General features: G+C 38.9%; 1 protein-coding gene across 2 annotated transcripts; it reads left to right on the top strand.

Annotated features, from left to right (window-relative positions):
* Positions 1–23568, top strand: ARPP19 (cAMP regulated phosphoprotein 19). Of its 2 annotated transcripts, none has more exons than XM_009005462.5 (4): positions 1–52; positions 287–341; positions 13248–13370; positions 18611–23568. In XM_009005462.5, the coding sequence occupies exons 2-4, from the start codon at positions 297–299 to the stop codon at positions 18779–18781; spliced, it is 339 nt and encodes a 112-aa protein (XP_009003710.1). In that variant the 5' UTR covers positions 1–52; positions 287–296; the 3' UTR covers positions 18782–23568. The 2 variants fall into 2 exon arrangements, with proteins under 2 accessions (XP_009003710.1, XP_002753498.1); XM_002753452.7 differs by having other exon boundaries at positions 1–56.
* The last annotated feature ends 201 nt before the right edge of the window (positions 23569–23769 follow it).

The raw sequence follows: 23769 nt of genomic DNA, 5'->3' as shown, positions 1-23769 counted from the left end.
GAAGGAAAAAAGGAAGTGCTTGGACGACAGCGAGCGGGAGAAGCGGGGTCAAGTAGGTAGGGGCGCGGCGCGAGACGGGCAGGCGGGCTTCGGCGAGCGGAGGCCTCGACGGGCAGAGCGCCCCACAGCTTCGTGTCATCATAAAACTGCCGCCATTTGCGCGGGCAGAGGCGGCCCGGCGGGCGTTGGGAGAGCTGGGCCGGGCGACAGGCGGGCCCAAGGCGGCGGCGGCCCGGCGGCCTCGGCCACCCGCTAATTCCATCTTTTCCCGGCGTCTCGTCTGCAGAGGGAGCAGTATGTCTGCGGAAGTCCCCGAGGCAGCCTCCGCGGAGGAGCAGAAGGTGAGTGCGCGGGACGCGGGCCCTGCCCAGGGTCGGGTCTGGCGGGCGGCCTGTTCGCGCCGGGCGGAGGGGCGCGCCCGGGATGCGGGGCCGAGGCACCTGCGCCTCACTGTTGGCTTCCCGCCGTCACTGGCTGGTGATGAGCGCCGACTAATTGGGAATTCCAACGTGCCCCGCGTTTTCTCCGAGTCGTGCTTTTTCCAGCGCCTCCGTGGGTCGGGTGTTCAGCAGTCACTTAGATTTACGCGAGAGCCCAGGACACAGCCCTTGGGCGGAGAGCCGAAGTTTTTCAGCGAGCTTCAGTTTGCTTAGGAAGTTTTATTTTTTTTTCCTTTGAAGAACTCTCCAACTACTTGTAAGCTTGCGGTTCACTCCAAAGGCAGTGCCTCGTGAGCGGGTCACGACGTGGGCCGGGATTGGCATTTCAGGGCCAACCGGTGTAACCACCGTGTCTTCACCTGTAAAGGCCGAATACTAGCGCTTGCTTCCCCTGGCGGCGGTGAGGCCTGGAGGAGGTCAGGCACGTGTCAGTGTTAAGCGCAGTCAGAGTCCAAAAAGGTTTCCGTCAATGGGACTCACCTACGGTACTTGACTAAAAATCGAAACGGTGGAATTTAAAAAATCGCGCCATTGCACTCCAGCTTGGGTAACAAGAGCGAAACTCCATCTCAAAAAAAAAAAAATTTTTTTTTCTACTCACGAAATTAATCAGGGTTTTATTGGCAACATGAGAATATTTTCTAGACGCATTTCTGTCTTGATGTAGGGGAATAGGCCAAGAGTGTCAGACTGGTTCAAATTACGAACATAAAGGATTTATCTTCATCTAGGCTAGCGTTTGTCTCTCCCATTATAATTATTTCCGCCGCCCTGCCCTCTTGGGTTGGTGTGACTGGCCGAGAAGTGAGAAAGGGCCTAGGTATCTTGTTTCCTAATAAACAATTTTTCTTACAAGTCAGGTTGTGTTGTCGTAAAGTACGATTTTGGTCTAATGTTTGATCTTCGTGCGGGTTTCTGCTTAATGTTTCACTTGTCCTCATTAGGTTGGGAATTGGGTTAGTTTTTTAAGCCCATTCCATGTTGTTAAAACCGTGTTAACTTGAGTTGTGTGGTTCTGTTAGGATGTTAAGGTAATTGAAGGGAAAAAACAAGAAAACAATAATAGCATAGATAATAGCCTAAGTTACCACATTATTTGAGAATATCCAGTGAAAATAGATATTTTTACACATTGCCAAAAAAAAAAAAATTGGGGGAACAATGCAAATATTAAGGATTGCAGTGTTAACAGTAGTATTAAGCATCAGCTGCTTATTGTAAAATGTTTGTGTTCATTATTGCTTGAAATTTAGCAACCCTCAAAAATAACAAGTCCCTATCCTGTGGTGTTTTGCCTTAAACACTGACATCAAACTTAGCATTAACTTAAGGTGCACAATAGTGTGCTATGTAATTTCCTTTGATAAGTTCTGTTAGTATGTTGCCAGAGGATGCAGTGTTGATTTCTAGAGTGTAAAACTTTGACTTGGAAAAGCCTAATGTATCTTTTAACAATATTAAGGGTAGCTCAAACGTTTTTCTTACTGTCTACATTAAACATTTAAGGTGTTTTGGCTTTAGCTGCTGTCATTAAAACCAACCAAAGTGTGTTAGGAATATCATGTTCCTTCTTAAATTGAGGATTGGCTGTAAATGCTAAGTGTCTGTGGCATGGATAGTGTCCCTAACTGTGAAGAAAATGTGCAAAGTCACTTCTATGTGCTGTTGGCCAAATCACCTTCTCTTTGGAAGATCGGTTTGATGACCTAAAAAATTGAGTTATTGTCTGTATACCCAATTGACCTTCCACTTAAAGCCAAACTATTCAGCTAAAAATACCTTTATAGTTTACTGGTTGCCTGTTGCCTCTGAAGAATTAAAGTAGATAGCTGGGCCCTCATGGAGTGAAAGCTAAGTCACTTTCTCTATATTGAGTAGCGTGTGCACCCTTGGTAAGAGGAGAAAACCAGATTCCTATTTTGTATTAGGATGCAATTAAATATGTACAAACATAAAAAATAAGTATAATTACTTGTAAACCACTCTAAAACTAAAACAGCCAGGCATGGTGACTCTTGCCTATAATTCTGGCACTTTGGAAGGCTGAGGCAAGAGGATCGCTTGTGGCTAGGAGTTTGAGACCATCCTGCTCAACATGGCAAGGTTTTGTCTCTACAGAAAATAAAAATTAGCCAGCTGTGGTGACATGCTTGTAGCCCTGTAGTCTTAGCTACTAGGGAGGCTGAGGTGGAAGGATCACTTGAGACCAGGAGTTTGAGACTACAGTGAGCTACTTTAAAAATATTTTTAAAAATTTAATAAAAGGCCGGGTGCTGTGCCTCATACCTGTAATCTCAATACTTTGGGAGGTCAGGGCAGGTGGATTACTTGAGGCCAGAAGTTGGAGACCAGCCTGGCCAACATGGTGAAACCCTGTCTGTACTAAAAGTAAAAAATTAGCCAGGTGTGGTGGCCCGCACCTGTAATCCCAGCTACTTGGCTGGCCGTGGCACAAGAATTGCTTGAACCCAGGAGGCAGAGGTTGCAGTGAGCTGAGATCATACCACTGTACTCCAGCCTGGGCAACAGAACAAGATTCTGTGTCAGATAATAAATACCAGGTGCAGTGCCTCACGCCTGTAATCCCAGCACTTTGGGAGGCCGAGGCGAGTGGATCACAAGGTCAAGAGATCGAGACCATCCTGGTCAACATGGTGAAACCCCGTCTCTACTAAAAATACAAAAAAAATTAGCTGGGCATGGTGGCACGTGCCTATAATCCCAGCTCCTCAGGAGGCTAAGGCAGGAGAATTGCCTGAGCCCAGGAGGCGGAGGTTGCGGTGAGCCGAGATCGCGCCATTGCTCTTCATCCTGGGTAGCAAGCGAAACTCCGCCTCAAAAATAAATAAATTTTAAAAAATAAATAAAATAAAAGTTGTCCGGTGTGGCCCTGTGGCTCATGCCTGTAATCCCAACACTTTGAGAGACTGAGGTAGACAGATCACTTGAGGTTAGGAGTTCGAGACCAGCCTGGCCAATATGGTGAAACCCCATCTCTACTGAAAGATACAAAAATTATCCATGCATGGTGGCGCGCACCTGTAGTCCCAGCTACTCAGGAGGCTGAGGCAGGAGAATCGCTTGAACCCAGAAGGTGGAGGTTGCAGTGAGCCAAGATCACTCCACTGCACTCCAGCCTGGGCAACAGAGTGAGACTCCATTTTAAATAAAATAAAATTTAAACTAAAATAGATTAAATACAAACAAAGCCAGTCTAAATTTTTGATTGTGTGCTTGGTATTTTGCTGAAACTAAATTTCCAATATATTGGCAATATGGCAGCAACTGTTAAAAGTTAAGGTAGTTTTTTAGTTTGTTAACATTCCCCTAGGCTATGTGGTGGCTCAGTTCCCCTTTTATAGTAAGCTTTGAGGTCATTAAGTTCCCAGAGTCATAGATACAGTCACATTTTAAGTTCAGCTCCATTCTTTTCTCATTTTCCTAGACAGTTGGTGTAAAAGAAAGTGCAGATGCAGAAGCCACATACCACTACTTAGATGGACATAGTGATTCAGATGTCCCAGAATAAGCTTGTATTTGTCTTTGAGATAACCACTAAAGTGAAAACAAAACATTTAAAAGTTTTGAGCACAGACCTCATGGATCTATCAATGAGTAAGCTAACAAAGGCATGTATACTAGTCCTGGAGGGGAGAATAGGCAAGTGGGAACTTAAAACAAGTAATTCTGGCCCTGCTGAGTGGCTCATGCCTGTAAACCCAGCACTTTGGGAGGCCAAGGCGGGAAGATCACTTGAGAGGCCAGGAGTTTGAGACCAGCCTCGGCAACATAGCAAGACCCCGGTCTCTAAGAAATAATAATCCACACCTGTAGTCCCACCTCCTCCAGAGGCTGAGAGGAGGATCACTTGTCCTCCAGGAGGTCAAGGTCCAGACCACTGAGCTCTGACGGCACCACTGGGCGACCCAGGGAGACCCTGTCTCAAAAAAAGAAAAAAAGATGGTAATTTTAATTGCACTGTGAGCAGCTTATGCTCAGGGACCCTGTGTTATATATCTGTTATCTCACAGCACTCAGCATTGTGCTTGGCATTATTTACAAAATGACTGATTGGATTTTCCTTGGAATTTTTCTGTTAAAACCTTTGCCATCATACTATTTCAAAACAAATGACAATGCTAATACTACAGTTAAGAGAAGAATAGACTGTGGTGGGAAGAAAACCTTAGCTTAGCCCGCTTAAGAACCAAACAAGACTACAGGGATGTGTGTATATGTTTTTTTCGTTTGTGTTGTCGCCTTAATTTTTTTTTTTTTAAAGATCTCAGTAGCAAGTTTTCTAGAGGTTGTAAGACTCATCAAACTAATATGTCTTGGAAAGGATACCTATAGTAAAGCTCTCAACAAATTATTCATCAGGTAAAATACATATTGGTGCCTTTGTGAGTGGTAGAAGAGGAAAAGAACTATTAACTAAATTATTTTAATATATCAGACATAAAGAAGAGATATAAATTGATTTCCCATGCTTACAGTATTTTTAAAATAGGAGTTCAAATTGGTTTAGGGCCTCTTTTGACACTGTATTTTGTTACCTTAAATGCTCAAGAATGTTTTTGTTATGTTTGAGACTGTGTCTTTCTCTGTCGCCCAGGCCGGGATGTAGTGGCACAATAATAGCACATTGCAGCCTTCAACTCCTGGACTTACCTGGCCTCCCACCTCTGCCTTCAAGTAGCTGGGAATGCAGGTGTGAGCCATCACACCAGTCCATGTTTTCTATTTTTATTCAGAGTGAACAACAAGCTTGCTTGGTCTCTGCAACCATTGATTTCCTAGAGGGAAACCTAAGAAAAGTTTTTAAATACTGCTCTTAGCTGTCTTAGCAGTCTGCTATGTAGCTGTGTGTTACGGTTGCTTCTTTTGTTTGTGCAAGACTTTAATACTTCCAATCCTGAAGCTGTGTTTACTATAACATAAAATATTAAATATGAGCTGATGGTGAAATCCTCAAGTGTGTAGAAAGTTTCTTAACTTAATAGCTTTATGGAAGCAAATTCAGATGAATGAACTTTTATTGAATATTCATTAAATGCTAGGCACTGGGCAAACAATGACTTAATAGAATGACGACAGTAATTTTCCATAGAGCTTGATACAGTATTGGTGGTACCTTCCTGGCAATATCCCAAAGGATTTGTTGGCTTTCATTAATCTGTTCTAGTTATTCATCAATCCATGCATCAGTGAACATATTGCTGAGCAGATAGAGAATTTGCTTACAGTGGTTAGATTTTTATTGCTGATGTTGCGGTATAACTCTCCGCTGCTGAAGGCTGAAAAGTAATGTCAGTCATTGAGACATAATGGTCATCAGTCTATAATAGACTACAAAATGATCCTTAGTTATTAGGATGTCCTTTTTACGTGTATATATTTATGTCTATTACCCCACCTATTCACAGAACGGATTTCTGATGTATTTCAGTTGTACAATTTGCAAAAATGCACATGGCAAGGCAATACTATATTTAAAATACTGTTCTTGAGGTTTTTGGTTTGGTTTCGGATATATCGTAAACATGTATCTGTGTGTAAACATATGTTGTCTGTGTTATCATATCCTGGGTTCCTTTCCCAACTTGCAGCCAGTAGCCAAAAGTTCAGAAATCTGCCTCCTTCAGCCCCCATTATCAATTTAGAAGCTACTTACCCAAGTAAGTCCACTTACATACATTACAGCATCTTTCTAAAATGTAGTAAAATTGCTGTGTAACACAAAGTCTTCTTGGAGAATAGAACTTCAAAACCAGATTTGAATTGTAAAAAATACTTCTTCGCGGTAGCTCATGCCTGTAATCCTACACTTTGGAAGGCTGAGGTGGGTGGATAACGAAGTCAGGTATTCAAGACCAGCCTGGCCAAGATGGTGAAACCCCATCTCAACTAAAAATACAAAAATTAGCCAGGCACGGTGGTGGTAATCCCAGGCCTATAATCCCAGCTACTCCAGAGGCTGAGGCAAGAGAATCCCTTGAACCTGGGAGGCTGAGATTGCACCACTGCACTCCAGCCTGGGCATGGAGTCTCAGTTCTCCATTTTTTGGGGGCTCCTTTCTTTATCTGACTTCTTAAATTGGATGTATAGCTCAGTGAGATTTAGCTTTCTTCTCTTATATAAGCCCTTCAGGGATACTTGCTATATCCCATAAGTTTTGGTATGTGTAGGGTTTTGTTTGTTTGTTTGTTTTAAAGAAACGGGGTCACTCTGTCTCCCAGGATAGGCTTGAGTGACCCTCCCACCTCAGCCTCACAAATAGCTAGGACTATAGGCATATAAGCATGTGCCAGCACACCTAGCTAATTTTCAAATTTTTTTGTAAAGGCAGGGTCTTACTGCATTGCCCAGATGGATCTAGAACTATTTTTTTTTAATTCTCATGCTTGCTTTTTTAACCAGGAATTACTTAGAAGTATGTTTTTAATTTCTAAATATTAGAGATGTATAATTTTGTATTGTTACTGACTTTAAGGAATTGCAGTTGTAGATAGTGGTCTGGAAGAAATAGTTAAGATTTGCTTTATAGCCTAGTGTTAGTTTTTCCATTTGTATTTCTGGGAGAATATGCATTTCCTAATTGTTAGGTGTAAAATTAAAATCAAGTATGTTAAATACTTTATCTTTTTTTTTTTTTCCCGAGATGGAGTTTCGCTCTTGTTACCCAGGCTGGAGTTCAATGGCGCAATCTCGGCTCACCGCAACCTCTGCCTCCTGGGTTCAGGCAATTCTCCTGCCTCAGCCTCCTGAGTAGCTGGGATTACAGGCACGCACCACTGTGCCCAGCTAATTTTTTTGTATTTTTAGTAGAGACGGGGTTTCACCATGTTGACCAGGATGGTCTTGATCTCTTGACCTCATGAGCCACCTGCCTCGGCCTCCCAAAGTGCTGGGATTACAGGCGTGAGCCACCGCGCCCGGCCCATACTTTATCTTTTATAGCTATCAATAATTGAGGAAGTTATGTTGAACTCCATGGTAGTGGACGTGCCACTTGTTCCCTGTAGTTCTGTCAGTTTTTGCTTTATGTATTTTTAGGCCATTTTATTAGTGGCACAGTCCAGCATAGTGGCTCACGCCTGCAGTCCCAGCAGTTTGGGGGGCAAATGTAGGAGGATTGCTTGAGGCCAGGAGTTCTAGACCAGCCTGGGCAACGTAGAAAGACCATGAATCTACCAAAAAAAAAAAAAAAAAAATAGGTGCACTGTACTAGTTCTGTTTTGGTAAGGATTTACCCAGTTTGTCACCACCCTCAGTCTATTTGCTTTCAACCTGTGTCCTTATTTATAGATTGTTTTTCTGTGCGTACTCTGCAAGAGGCTAGATTTTTTTCCTTTAATTCAGCTACTGTATTTAAATGGACAGTCTATTGCTTCATTATGGTTATTGAGGTTATTAACATACTGGGATTTGTTTCTCCTGTCTTTTTGCTGCTTTTGGGTCCTTAAAATTTTTCTTCCATTCTTGCCTTCCCCTCCATTCCTTTTTACTTCTGCTATTTAATTGGTTCCCTTGAAATTTTTCATGCATTCTTAACTAAACAAGATGTAAAAATTAAGAATATAAGAACTTTACTTTTTTTTTCTTTTCCCCTTTAACTAAATCTAATCGTATAAGCCCTTTTATAAATTATACAGGATCATAGAACACTTAAACTGAAAATATGGTATTGTCAAATAGGATATTTTTTCTTTTTAACCTCCATATGATAAAGACATTAAAATTACAATATTGTCTTATACGTGCATACGTACCAATTTCTTTGTTTAGTAATTGTCATTTCTGCCCTTTATCTCTTACATCCAAACCTATTTAACCCAAAGATTGACTGGTTTATGATTTCATCTTTCTGTGATTATTTTTGGAAAAAATAAGCAAATACATAACTATTTGCTTATCTCCCCTTTGTTTTCATTCTAGCTTAAGAAAATGTTTAGGAATTCCCTTGAGGTCCAGAAACATGAAGTCACATTGAATTGTGGCCTAATTAGCATTTTTGAACATGACTGTATAGATAAATCATTTATTTTGCCTGCTTTTATCAGTGTCCTGTTGGGAGACAGGAGCAGAAACCACTTTGTGTGTTTTAAACAGGAAAGAATATGATTTTTAGGGAATAAGCCTACAAAGTATTACAAAGAATAGAGGAACAGACCAGCCTGACCAACGTGGAGAAACCCTATCTCTACTAAAAATGCAAAATTAGCTGGGCATGGTGGCACATGCCTGTAATCCCTTCTACTCAGGAGGCTGAGACAGCAGAATCACTTGAACCCGGGAGATAGGTTGTGGTGAGCCGAGACTGCACCATTGCACTCCAACCTGGGCAACAAGAGCAAGACTCTGTCTCAAAAAAATAAAAAAGAATAAAGGAACAAAAGGGAGGGAGATGATGTTTCTAGAGGTAAGGATTACAGAAAGCCTTTGACCCTACAAGGATGACTACTGTTCAGAGTTCACCATCATTTGCCTCCATTGTCATGTAGCTGCTACTAGATCCCCCATTTATCTGCTATATGTCCCTATGTAGGAGCTCACAGGGGTGACTGTTGTCTGGTGGTGGTGGTGGCATCACCAGGAGCAGAATGGATTCTTTCCCTTATGCCGTTTAATCTGGTATAGATGCCACTGGCAGAACCTAATAGGAAGTCAGTAACTGTCAGAATATTAATGCATGTCCAAGCACTTGAACTAGCTTATCGTTAAGGTCCTAGAACTGTCTACCTATATAGAATGTTTCTGTAGGATTCTTAAAAAGTATTGTGGAAGTCTTAATGGTATTTACTACATTAAAAAATCTAGATTAGATCATAATATCTTTTCCCCCTTTTGGTGTTAAATGCAACTGAAATTCTGAATCCAGTTAGGAAGTTGCAGCTAGCAGGGGCTTTCAGATGCGCTGGGTATTTGGCAAGAAAGTTCAAGAACTGGCCTTTTTTCCAGAACATGTTATAAATTCATTTTAAATATAAATGACATTTGCAGCTTGTAGATGCTGTTTTGCCCAAAACATTTTTTAATTGAATTGAATATGCTTAATATATCAGTGTACTCCTTATTAAGAAAATAAGGGAATGCGGCCAGGTGCAGTGGCTCACATCTGTAATCTCAGCACTTTGGGAGGCTGAGGCAGGCAGATCACGAGGTCAAGAGATCAAGACCATCCTGGCCAACATGGTGAAACCCCGGTTCTACTACAAATACAAAAATTAGCTGGGTGTGGTGGTATGCGCCTGTAGTCCCAGCTACTCAGGAGGCTGAGGCAGAAGAATTGCTTGAACTGTGGAGGCGGAGATTGCAGTGAGCCAAGATCGCAACACTGCACTCCAGCCTGGAGCCTGGCGACGAGGTGAGACTCTGTCTCAAAAAAAAAAGACAGTAAGGGAATGTATCCGGGCCCAGAGGCTCACACCTTTGGTCCCAGCTCTTTGGGAGGCCCGAGGCAGGCAGATTACCTGACATCAGGAGTCCGCAACCAGCGTGGCCAAGATGACAAAACCTCATTTCTACTAAAACTACAAAAATTAGTAATCCCAGCTACTCAGGAGGCTGAGGCGGGAGAATTGCTTGAACCTGGGAGGTGGAGGTTGTGACTGAGCTGAGATCATGCCACTGCACTCCAGCCTGGTTGACAGAACAGACTCTTGTCTCAAGAACAAGAAAATGAGGGAATGCCAGAATTGTGTACAACTTATTTTCCTTGATGTATCAAATGGAGGACACCTGCAGAAACACTGGAAACTAGAGTAGGTTGCTACCTACATATCATACAATTGAATTCAGAGAAGTGTTAGATTCAGAGAACTATTTTGAATCAAAGGAAGAAGGGGAGAGCTCTCATTTCCTAGGCTCAAGAAAGTTGAATTTTTATTGGAAATGTAGGGCTCCAGAACACCCTTAATTTGCAGGTGCAGGGACTAAAGGGTGACAATTAGCTTGGAGTCCTTTTCAGCCAGTATTATTTGAAAGCAGCTGTGCACAGAAACCCAAAAGTAGGTTTCTTCTCCCACTTCCACTTCTAAATTGCAGCACTTGGGCTGCAGTAGATATCTGCAGTGAGGGCTGAGCCACAGAGAAGCTGTGCAGTGACTCAGCCCATCTTCCTACATTAAACTTGGTAATCTTACATTTGTGTTTATTTTTCTGGCTTTTGTGATGAATATGGTGTCGTCATATCTTACATGGGGTTAGGTTCTAATGTTAGTAAGGCAAAAAATCACGTATACCTAAAATCATGCTTGACAAAATTCTAGAGAAGGCATAATCATTTTGGAGACTGCCCCATCAGTTCTCAGTAGAGTAGGTAGTCACTTTTATGTCCGTGTTTGAACAGATGGTTAGGGTGATTCTTTTTTTTTTTTTTTAAGACAGAGTGTCACTCTGTAGCCAGGCACCAGGCTGGAGTGCAGTGGCACAATCTCAGCTCACTGCATGCAACCTCTGCCTCCTGGGTTCAAGCAGTTCTCCTGCCTCAGCTTCCCGAGTAGCTGGGACTACAGGGGCACACCACCACGCCCAGCTAGTTTTTTTGTATTTTTAGTAGAGACAGGGTTTCACCATGTTGGCCAGGATGGTCTCCATCTCTTGACTTCATGATCCGCCCGCCTTGGCGCCTGGCCAGGGTGATTCTTAAGTTGAGTGCTAGCTGAGGTAATAGGCTTGTGTTACAGGGACTGAGATTTTAAACACTACAGTGATAAACAGCATGTTGATGTACTTAAGCTCTGCAAGATACCCAGCGAGAGACTAACATGGGAATAGCAGGTTTACATCACATGCTTCATACTTTACCTCTCTGGGGCATACCCTTCTTGAATGGAATGACTGGTAGAATCAGGACTACTATTTAAATTCTCTATTTGTGGCTAAGTGTACATAATTGAATTTTGTCCACATCAAGTGAGTGAATGATGTGACCATTGTAAAGAGATAACATAAATGTATGAATCTGCAACATAAAAAGAGGCTCCATAGGAAACAAAGTATTTGACAGCAGCAGCTTTTTCTCACAATTCTGCAACACTGAAAATGAGAACATCTAAAACATGAAGGAGCAGTTCAGGATGAAATATTGACAATATGTAAAGTGAGTGAAGCTGATGATAAAACATGTATGAGAGCTGGGCATGGTGGTACGTGCCTATAATCCCAGCACGTTGGGAGGCTGAGGTGAGAGGATAGCTTGAGGCCAGGAGTTCAAGACTAGCCTGGGCAATATAGCCTGACCTCTAATTTTTTTCCCTCCGGTGGATAAAAAGGTAAAGGAAACAGGATCGTCATCTCTATTTTTTTTAATATATGAATATAATTTTGAGTGAAATATATGCCAAAATTGTATGAAGTTTTTTTTCAATTCTTGGATAAATGATTTGCTTGCTATATAAGAACATAGGTTTGACATTTATGGATTTAACATTTCTGCTTTGACTATTCCTAAGTAACCTGGAAGGCTCAAGATATGCAGAGGTACGTGATTTTGCTGACTTAATGTGCAGAAATGAGTCCATTACTTAGAAAATGTGCCTTGCCAGCTGCCCAGTTTATCTCAGGACAGCTTTTTTTGTCTGTTTGTTTTTTGTTTTGTTATGTTTTGTTTTGAGACAGGGTCTCACTGTCACCCAGGCTGGAGTGCAGCCTCAACCTCCCGGGCTTAAGCAGTCCTTTTGCCTCAGCCTTTTGAGTAGCTGGGACCACAGACACGTACCACCATGCCCAGCTAATTTTAAAATTTTTTACAGAGATTGGGTTTCGTCCATATTACCCAGGCTGGTCTCAAACTGCTGGCCTCAAGTGATCCACCCACGGCTCCCAAAGTGTTGGAATTACAGGAGTGAGCCGCCGTGCCCAGCCTGTTTTTCTTGATTCATTCTTCTGCAGTATTTTTCATGAGGCAATAAACACTGCATCTCTATAAAATATAGCACTTCGAAAGAAAGCAGGCTAAATTAAGACTGATGTTCAAAGAGAGTAGACAGAAGAAATTGATAGTCCTGTCAGAAAACAGGTTTTGATATATTAAAGAATAGGATGTTTGACATGAACAAAGTTTGTCATTTTAAACATGGGGGAAAGGTAGGCAATGATATTCAAAGAAGACAAAAATGCTATTTCTCTTCTTTAAAAACATCAGTATGAGCCAGGCATGTTGGGTCATGCCTGTAATCCTATGACTTTGGGAGGCCGAGGCAGGATTGCTTGAGCCCAGGAGTTCAAGACCAGCCTAGGCAATATAGTGAGACCCCCCCCATCTCTATTATTTAAAATAAAAATATTAAAAATATAAAACAAATATCTGGATCATCTTTCTTTATTCAAGAGTAATGTACTGTTAAAGGGGCTGCTGTTAATTCTAGTAAAGAATCTACGTAACTTCAAATCATACATAATTTTGGATAAATAAAAAAAATCTTGTATATTTTAACAGTATTAGGAAGATTCTCTAAATATAGGCAAAGAACTGAAGAGTTCCATAGAAGGTGACTAACTATAAATGTATTATACATGACTAGAAAAGTAATGGCAAGCAAGACTTCAGAGCTGAGCTATCTTGATATTTTTATCCAGTGTGTGGGGTGTTATACATGCATCACAGCTATAATAGAGCTATCACATGGATCTTTTGAAAAACAAGATAGAGATGTTTTAAAGCCTTCTGGGTTTGATTTCTTAGTCAGATGCTGTGGTACTTGGCATTTAACAACTAGAATTCAGAATCCAGATTTTTAAAGGTGAATTATTTTAAATAACTGAGTTGTAATAAAGAAGTAATTTATTTGAAATTATTTTAGGAAATGGAAGATAAAGTAACTAGTCCAGAGAAGGCTGAAGAAGCAAAATTAAAAGCAAGATATCCTCATCTGGGACAAAAGCCTGGAGGTTCAGATTTCTTAAGGAAACGATTGCAGAAAGGGGTAAGTTCTCATGGGTGATTTTCAGTTACTTAAACCCTACAAATTCAGTATGCTGACAGATTGTGAAATGAATGTCTGTGCGTATAGCGCTGTACTTTAATGTACATATGTGTATATGTATCTATAATGGGTTTTTTCAGTATTTTCCACTGTTTATAAGTAAGCCTGATAAGAATCTACAACTCTTTAGCATTTTTAATAAACTATTTAAAGCTTGTAAAAATATTACAGATAAAACAGAACCCATGTACCCCAACCCAAATTTAATGTTTTATTTTGCCGTGTTTGTTTCAGTTTTATCTTTCTTAAGAAAGATAATGTTGTGTAGATATAGTTGAAACCTACCGTGTATGTATATATGAGCCCTTTCCTTTATCTCTCCAAAAGCAACCACTATCAAGAAACTGGTCTTTATCCTTCTGCCCATATTTTGAAACAGATTTAGAATCTGTTTTGCAGATGATTCCCACACAACATTCAAAGACTTAAAATACTTATTTGGGTGAAACAATCACTTATAAAAGCACAGCTATCTTCTTTATATATGTTTCACAGTCAAATTTACCCTCATACAATTTAAACATTGTCATTTTAATAGTTCATATTGCCGAAGATATTTTCAAACTCTTGCTATGCTTTGTGAGGTAGATACCATTATTTCTCAATAATGTGATTGAGAGAATCCTGGCCTGTTTCTTCCCTAAGTATTGTCCTGTAACCCCTTCCTTTGCCGTAAAAAATTAGAGAGTTCCATCTTCAGCTTAAGCATATTCAAATTATTTACTATACAGAAAAGGATGAAATATTACTTATGGAAGATAGTTGTTAAGTGAGATCCTAAATCATGTTTCTCCTTAAATACATTCATATACAGGTATCAGCTGCTTACTTTAAAAAAACATGTCTATGTTTGTATTAACTCAAGTTACATATGGATTGTTTTAAAGTGGCAAAAGATAGAATGGTATTTTTAATCTCAAAGAATAACATCACAGCTTTGAAATAGTAGGATGACAAGGAATAATTACAGCAAATTTATAAATATGTAAAACTCTTGTACCATAAAATATATAATCAAGTAGGGAAGTAAATGACAGTTAATATCTAAAATACGTAAAGAAACTTTTAAATATACAAAAGGGAACTTTAAGTATACAAGAAAAACACTTAAGGTGCTCCTAGATAAAGGATTTTAACAGGAAATAAACAGAGAGATCAATGAAATGCAATTACATCATAGTATTTATACAACCAAATTAAAAAATGTTGCAAATAATACCTGTTGGTAAGGTTGAAGTTAAATGAAACTGATACACGCTTTGTTGTGTTTAAACATTTAAAATTATTACTTGTTTCTAAAGGGGTATGGATCAAGCTTTATAAAAAGGTTCTTCAAATGAATAGTCTCTTGTAAATTAATCTAAGGGTATAATTCAGTACAAGGAAAAAGTCTTCAAGTTGGAAGATCCTCCTTATAGCTTTAACTATAATTAGTAGTAGCACCACTATTCAACAGCAGAGAAAAGACTAAATAAATTGAAGTAAATCAACACAATACAGTATGTGATTTTTTTAAAACATAAAGATCATAATATGGGAGATAAATAGAAAAAGCAGAATGAGGACTGTGTTTTTAGTTATGAGATAAATTATGTAATCTTTGGCTATTAAATTATTTTGATTTGATTATTATTGTTTAGGAAATGTTTTATTTGCTCATCTCCAGCGTAACTTTGACTAACAGGCTTTCTTCCAATATTGGGGCTATTGTCATTGTAATTTCTCTCTAGCTTCAACTATTTATTACTTTTTAAGTATCTTCAGGTCAGATTTTATGTACATTATTATCTTGAAGTTGGTGTTATAGATATAAATAGTAGAAAACGCCACTGAATCAAGAAATAAGTATATAGAATTTGAGAAGTAAGCTCTTGAATGATTCTGTATTATAGCAGAATGTCAGTAAATAAGGGTTTTTTTTGTTGTTGTTTGTTTGTTTTGTTTTTTTTGAGACAGAATTTTGCTTTGTTGCCCAGGCTGGGGTGCAATGCCACGATTTCGGCTCACTGCAATCTCCGCCTCCCGGGTTCTAGTGATTCTCCTGCCTCAGCCTCCGGAGCAGCTGGGATTACAGGCACATGCCACCACACCTGGCTAATATTTTATATTTTTAGTAGAGACGGGGTTTTACCATGTTAGTCGGGTTGGTCTTAAATTCCTGACCTCAGGTGATCTACCCGCCTCAGCCTTTCAAAGCACTGGCTGGGATTACAGGCATGAGCCACCACACCCAGCCATTTTTTATATGAAGTTTTGATTTTTTTAAAACTCTGGGTTTTAATTTTCCTCTGTCACTCGTTAGCAAACTTGACAAGTTACCTTAGCATCTTTAAGTAGCTTCTCCATTTGAGAAGGTTTGGTTAGAGATTATGATTTATTGTAATAGGTCTCTTTCTGTGTTGTACTCATTAATGTTATTATGAGGTTATTGTTGTTATTAGGTTTTTAACATGACCATGTACGCATAACTACATAGATGACCAGAACTGGGAGGGATATCAAGAAGCTGTGTGGCCCATTTTTACTCTTTTTCCTTTTGGTTTTTGTTGTTTCTGTTTTTTCATATTTTTAGGGGTTATGAAGTCCCAAGAAAACAGAGAATCCACTTGTAAGAAACGTGGCTTTACAGTTGAACGTTTTCACTTTTAAGTGATCACTTAGTGTCAGTGTAGTTTTAAATGCCGGTGTAAGTATGGCTCATAAATTTGGGTGAGATGATGAAGCTTTTATAAGATTATCATCTAGATCATAATTAATTTTTAAATATTTTCATTACAAACTCATGAAATTTAGAGATTGCTAAAAACAGCTAATGTCATCATCTTTGTTATCTGTGGATCCCAATTTCAGAAACAATTTAGCTCACTTCTCTACCTTAAAGCATTGACTTCTTTCTCTGGCATCTTTGTTGTATCATTGTCTTTGCTGAATCTCTGAGGATTTGCCACCTTTTGCAGTAACCTTTTCCTTTGTAAGGCAATTCTAATTGTCACACGTTGATTTTAGTTTTATCTCTAGTCACACTGAATTTAATTCATTTCCCCCAGGCACAGTAGACTAATCTACAATTAAGTGAGATCCCTTTGTGATGAACTTTTGTTTACTATAAAATTGTTATCATCAGAAACTGAGTTTATTACATTGGGGGGAAATCTGCCTAAAACTTACATGTGTGCTAAATTTCTCAGTTTGTGCTTTTGACAAAAAAGAAATTTGTCAGGCTGCTTTCTTCTCCTCTAGAGGCTACAAAATTCATAAGTAGCTTTTTAATATAATGCAGTACATCAAAATTTCAAGGATTTTCTGTCTGCTCATTTTGAAACACAGAAGTGAAGCTGCAGCAAGCTTTAAATGGGCCTGGTCCAAGGTTCCTTGTTACCGTTTTGTATGGTACATGTACAGTGATACATGAAAACAGTTTCTATCTTTAGGCCTTTGGGCCATAGGCCAGGTTTGGCTTATCAAAGAGTGGTGGAATAAAGCAGTCAGTGAGACTTTTTTCTCAGGCCACTTAATCTTAAACTAAGCTATGAGTTCCTAGCTGTTTTGTTTTACTGCATGAAGTATCCCTGAAGATATTCCATACATGTTACCTGTTTTTTTCCCTTTCGTCCAAGCCCTCATTTTATACCTGGATTATTTCCTTTGCCAACCCAAGACTAAGATTAGATTCCCCTGCTTTGAGTGCCACAAAGCACTGTATATACTTAAGGCAGTATTGTAATTATTGATTTACTTGACTATTGTCCCATCTTTGTATCTGACTCCAACTCTCACATAGTACCTGGTGTATAGCAGGCACTCAGTAAAGATGGGCTCAGCATGACAGGTGTAAGTCAGAACCCAGGCAAACTTACGTTTTCACTCTGGAAGTCAAGTAGATTGATTGTATTAATGTTGATATTTAGCTCTCTCCACAGTTTGCATGTTGATGACAAAGGGCAACTAAAAAAAAGCAGTAGTCATACTTAGTATCTCTGTGAAAGATGGAAGAGGTGTAGGGTAGGGATGTACATTTTAAGTAATAATTTCTAGTGAGTTTATTTCTTTCATTACTCTAATATTTATGTTTTTACCTTAATTTTTATTTTGGTGAACTGCTCTAGTTCAAATAAATATAATTTAAATTCTTGCAGAAACATTTATTCTAAATGACAGAATACCAGGAACTATAAATAATAGTTTTAATAACTATAATTATGTGGAATTTTGTTTGTTTGTTTTTGAGACAGAGTCTTGCTCTGTCGCCTAGGCTGGGGTAGCTCTCTGCAACTTCTGCACCCCGGGTTCCAGCAATTCTCATGTCTCAGCCTCCCGAGTAGCTGGGGTTACAGGCACATACCACCACATCCAGCTAATTTTTGTATTTTTAGTAGAGGTGGGGTTTCACCATGTTGACCGAGCTGGTTTCGAACTCCTGACCTCAAGTGATCCTCCCGCCTCGGCCTGTCAAAGTGTTGGGATTATAGGCATGAGCCACCATGCCCGGCTGAATTACGTGTTTTATTTATAAAATAATTTAAGCAAGTGTTTCAGCCTGGTTGTTCCATTAGTAAATGAAAGTTTTTTTATTTCACTGAGTTAAATAAATTATATTAGTCTTGATGGTTCTTTATCAGAACCAGAATGGTTCAAGAAAGCCTTGGGGGTTGTTGTTCTTTTTTTTTTTTTTTTTTTTTTTTTTGAGATAGTGTCACTCTGTTGCCAAGGAGCCAAGGAGGCTGAAGTACAGTGGGGTGATCTCAGCTCACTGCAGCCTCTACCTGCCAGGTTCAAGTGACTCTCAGGCCTCAACCACTGAAATTACAGGCATGCGCTGGAATTAAAAGTGTGCACCACCACACCTGGCTAATTTGTTTTTTTGGTTTTATTTATTTATTTATTTTTAGTAGAGACAGGTTTTCGCCATATTGGCCAGGCTGGCTTTGAACTCCTGACCTCAAGTGGTCTGCCCATCTTGGCCTCCTGAAGCATTGGGATTTCAAGCATTAGCCACTGCGTCCAGCCTGAAGGGGGACTTCTCAGCTGTTGACTTATGCTAGAACACAATACAGAAACATAGCTATTTCATCTAATTAATATTTCTGTTTAAATTTTTTTAGACCAACCGTACACTGACAGTGTGGGTTTGCATCAGTAATTGCTAAGCTCTAATCTGAATTTTGTTTTTTTATTTATAGCAAAAATATTTTGATTCTGGGGATTACAACATGGCTAAAGCAAAAATGAAGAACAAGCAACTTCCTACTGCAGCTCCGGATAAGACAGAGGTCACTGGTGACCACATTCCCACTCCACAGGACCTTCCTCAACGGAAACCATCCCTTGTTGCTAGCAAGCTGGCCGGCTGATTAAAAGAGCTGAACTGCATGAATCTGCTAATTCCCATTATTTTTCCTTAATATGTTACTCACCTACTTTTTATTTACTTTCATTCACTAAGTCATTTGAGACTGACAGCTTTGCAGGTAGCAGTAGTATGTGCTGCTATTGTGGAATATACATGTGTAGAGTTTTTGATTAGTTTAACAGTGCACTGGTGAAGAGGATGTGTTAGAGAAACATAAGTAATCTACTTGAAATTAATTGTATATATTACCTAACTCCTAGTGTAGTACTGGTTCTAACAAGTAACAAGCAAGTTTTAAAATTTTAATGTTTTGGCTTTCATTACTTCATCTTAATTATAGCTTTGTATGTTACTCTTATTTAATATAATCTATTGTATTGATTTATTCTGTATTTACCTTTTGGATTTTGTAAAACAGAAGTTTAAGACCACAAGTTAGAAGAAAGGTCACATATTTCAAACCAACCAGATGGGGCTCTGAAAGATTTGTATCTCTGTGCTTGAACTTGAATGGCCTTAAACCTGTTTCAGCTTTAACAGTAGAATTTTACTTGGGCAATATTTGCCCATTCTGGTGTAACTTATGTGACTCTAGTTCTTAACAGCTGCCGTTGAAGCTAATACTCTTATTCAGTTCTGTAGAGTTAGAATACCTTTTGTTGTTGAAGATGTGAATGAAGTATGCATGTGCATTGACTTGAATTCACTTTTGTGCCATTTTTGTAAATACAGTAGTTTTGCACAACCTCTCACAAATGTCTGTATTAATTTCACATATTTAAAAAAGAGATAATGTGCCAACCAGAAGCACAAGAGTTCTTACACAAAACTCTGTAAGTTATTACAGCTTTTGTATAATAAGAGTAGTTTACAATCTCGGGCTTATAGAATACCAAACCGAAATCTTAGTTCAATCTGCCATAGACTTAAGCTTTTCATTTGTTACTAATACCCATGACATTCAGTGGCCTTGTGCAAATACGATATGTTGCTTAGGCATATCTTTTGTCCTATGCAGAACCTTTCATTTTGATTTGTATGACAGTTGCAATTCATATAATTTATATAAACTTTTTAAATGTAGAAACTTTTTACTTCCACACTCAACTTTGGAGACACTAGAGTAAAAGGCTTCAATACTCTGCATTCCATGCCACCTGCCTCCCCTCCCCCACCCCCACCACTTTGCTCTTTGACTCAAATGGTATTGGGCTGTTTGTTCTATATGGAAGCTTAGGTGTCTGTATCCTTACTCTTTTACTCTTTTATATAACACATTACAGTAATGATGTTTTCCTTTGAATTTCTCAGTTGTTAAATAACCTCTCCTTTTTTTTTTTTTTTTTTTTTTGAGGTAGGGTCTTGCTCTGTCACCTGGGCTCTATTGCAGTAGTACAATCATAGCTCACTGCAGCTTTACTCCTAGGCTCAAGTTAACTGTTCTTAATCCTTTATTACTAATATTCTACAATTGCTTAAAAGGAGCTTAATAATGAAACAGTTGAGAATGCTGGCTCAAGAACCTATGTCAAGATGAGCTGAATTTGGGGAAATTTATTTAAGAAGTATGACAAGTAATTGAATTAGGCTTGTGACAATGAGAATAATATACATGACAGGTAAAACTTAAAAATGTTTAGATATTTTCTTCTATTGATGTTGCTTTAGTAAAATACCAATTTAGTTTTACTTGTGGCCTATCTAGTTAGTAAGAACTTTAACAGACTTTATTCGGACAAGTTTACTGCTCTTTTAGGAGCTCCTCTCACAAGTAGTTGTAATGCTGTAGCATGATGCTCAGGATCAGTAGCTTGAGATGTTACTATTTTTCTCTTCATCTTTGACTTGCAGAGAGCCTCCCCTTTTTGGATCCAGGCATCTTTTCTGAATCCTGGTTCCATTAGTATACCTGCTCTCCTATGATCCCAAATCATAGTCAGTGGTGCCTCAAACATAGCACCTTCAGTTAAAGGCTGCCTAGTGCTCTGAGGAAAGCTTGGTGATTATCTTCCTGCTCTACTCACCCCAAAAGGCAGAAAAGCAACACAGTCAGTCCTGTGCTCATTTGTAATTGTAAAGATCAGCTATATATATCTGTTATATATCTATATATATATATTTGTAATGATAGCAAGTATAATATAGTCATTATAGGATCAATTTAAGAAGTTTAAAATATCCCAAAGTAGAATCTCTGTATCTAGTCTTTCGGTTTTTTCATGAATATATGCAAGCGATTACCGTTAAATTCACACGTAAAATACTAATCTGAAAGATTAAACCATGATAGAACTGCTCCTGTGGTTGGGGACAAGTAACAAAACATCTGCTTGAATTTTGTTTGTAAGATACACTCTTAATATTTGACCTACCTCAAAACGTATTGAGGATCTGTGAAATGCTAAGTGCCCAAAATTAAATATTGCTGATTGTCTTTTTATTAAAAGTAAATTTCCTCATTAAGCCAACCTGCCTTGTGTAAGTCACAGTGCTTAAATCTCAGGAGTTTTCATTAGGAGAGACCTGCCATTAAGGATTTGTAGGTATAATTGCTTAGCCTCCATTATTGGTGCTTGGGATAGAGAGGTTTTAGATTTTTCTGTTTTGTGTTCTGCCTCAAAGCTCAGTTTATTGAAGACATTTGTAAGCTACTGAATCATCACTTGAATCAAGATTTTGACTAGTGAGCTTAATTGTCCATTTCTTATGATTTCAAAGTTATAGTCTGAGAAATGGCTAATTTTTATAACTGTCCTATCATAAATTAATGTTGGAATAAACTGAAGTTGGAGATAAATACTTCATGAAAACCGGCTAAAGTCTGAAATCACTTGTTTTATGTCCAATAGTGACTACATTTGATAGAACACTTTTGAGAAACATTTCATTCTTGAAGGCAACATCTGACATGGTTCTCAGCAAGTTGGAATGGTAAGGATTGTTGGGTTGTTTTGATGAGTGGAAGCAGCATGTTTGTAGCATACAAGTTATTCAATAGTCTTGTGCTGTTGACCTAAAAATATGTCTTAACTATTCATCAAGGCAAGCCTGGTAAAACCTTTACTTGTTACTACTTCAACAGTTGAAATTAGTTGCTTTTTACTTGATGAAACGAAACTATACCTCTGATTATTTGTGGATATTTTTTACTAAATCAAGCTTGTGTTCGTAATCCAAATGAGTAAAGTTCTAAGGAAGCTGAAATGTAATACAGTAGTCTCCCCTTATCTGCAAGAGACACATTCCAAGACCCCCAGTGGATACCTGAAACCTCAGATAGTACTGACCCCCTTATAATACAGTCGGCTCCCCCTATCTGCAGGAGGTACATTCCAAGATCCCTAGTGGCTGCCTGAAACTTCAGATAGTAATGTACCCTTTATAGACTATATTTTTTCAATCTGACAACCAAGGCGGCTACTAAGCGACTAAGGGGCAGGTAGTATACAGTGTGGGTAAGCAGGACAAAGGGATGATTCACATCCTGGGCAGGACAAAGCAGGAGTTCATAAGGTTTCATCACTCAGGATAGCTTGTGATTTATTTTATTTTTATTAATATTTTTGTTTGAGATGGAGTCTTGCTCTGTTGCCCAGGCTGGAGTATAGTGGTGTGATGTTTACTCACTGGAACCTCCACCTCCTGGGTTCAAACGATTCTTTTGCCTCAGCCTCTCAAGTAGCTGGGATTACAGGCGCCCACCACCATGCCCAGCTTATTTTTGTGTTTTTAGAAGAGATGGGTTTTTACCAGGTTGGCCAGGCTGGTCTTGAACTCCTGACCTCAGGTGATCCGCCTGCCTTGTCCTCCCAAAGTGCTGGGAATTCAGGCATGCACCACTGCCCAGCTGGCTTGTGATTTAAAACATGAATTGTTTATTTCTGGAGTTTTCCACATAATATGTTTGGATCAAGGCTGCCTCAGGTAACAAACTACAGAAAGAGAAATTGCAGATAAAGGGGGTTACTGCTCCTGTGCTCTAAAATTGGTGTTTGGGTGATCAGGAGCAGCTAGCCAATTGGAAGAGCACTTCTGAATGATAACTAAAGCAGTTTCTTTGGTGGCCTTTTCACATTCTCTAATGTTCAAGCATATCTTCCACTTTCCATTTTCTCACCTCATTTTGCCTCACCATCCCCCATCCCTGCTTATTTCTTAAGCCCATTGATGACACTCATTAAATTGTGTTTAAGACTAATGAATCATTAATCCTTAATATTCTTTTCAATATGCCACAATTTAGGACACATTTAAGATTTTCTCAAACAATATTCTAATCTGAATATTGACAAATTTGAGCCACATTCCCAACTCCAACTCAGCACACACTGCCAGTCTCCCCCAATATTTCCTCACAGCTCCCCACCACAGCTTATGAAATTGGAATCAAAGATACCTTGTTCTGTCACTGTTAATCTAAGAGTAAAAACACTGATTTTAATACTGTTTTACTAGTATCAGCCTTCTAAGTAGGTAGGCATCTCGGTATTTTGCAGCTCACTGGTGGTCTTGATAGCCGTTAATATGTATTATGTTATTTTTCAACTAAATCGCAGTTGGAAAAAAACATCTTTAGTATTACGCCCTTGGATCTGTTACTGCATCACTACCACTTGTGATGCAATAGGACACTTCACCTGTACTCAAAGGGCCAAGAGTAAATGCCTTGTTTTTTTTTGTTTTGTTTTTGTTAAACATGTCTATAGAGTTGGCAGTTAATGCTGAATTTGTCAAATAGCCCTTCCAAAATTATACTTGTATTTAAAAAAAATAAATGAATCTACCTAATTTCTATTGGTTTAACTTGAAGTTTTGTCTTATTAAAGTGGTATGTTTTTCAGTGTACTCTTTCTGAAGTTGATCTCTTTACATTTCAGCTATTACTGTATGCAGAAAGAAATTGACTTGTAATCTTTGATTTTTTTTTTTTTGCATTAGTAAAGGCTTTGTACTTAAGAGAGGATTAAATGTTTTCAGATTGTGAGTCTT

Source organism: Callithrix jacchus, chromosome 8, assembly GCF_049354715.1.
Source record: "Callithrix jacchus isolate 240 chromosome 8, calJac240_pri, whole genome shotgun sequence".
NCBI classification, from domain to species: domain Eukaryota; kingdom Metazoa; phylum Chordata; class Mammalia; order Primates; family Cebidae; genus Callithrix; species Callithrix jacchus.
Note: the sequence above shows the minus strand (reverse complement) of the source record. Positions and strands in the feature narration are given on the sequence as shown.

Excerpts from the sequence above, each read along its gene's own strand:
- ARPP19 (XM_009005462.5), top strand. The coding sequence starts at position 297 with ATGTCTGCGGAAGTCCCCGAGGCAGCCTCCGCGGAGGAGCAGAAG. Across the intron at positions 342-13,247 it reads CCTCCGCGGAGGAGCAGAAG|GAAATGGAAGATAAAGTAAC; the intron begins GTGAGTGCGCGG and ends AAATTATTTTAG. Across the intron at positions 13,371-18,610 it reads GGAAACGATTGCAGAAAGGG|CAAAAATATTTTGATTCTGG; the intron begins GTAAGTTCTCAT and ends TTTTATTTATAG.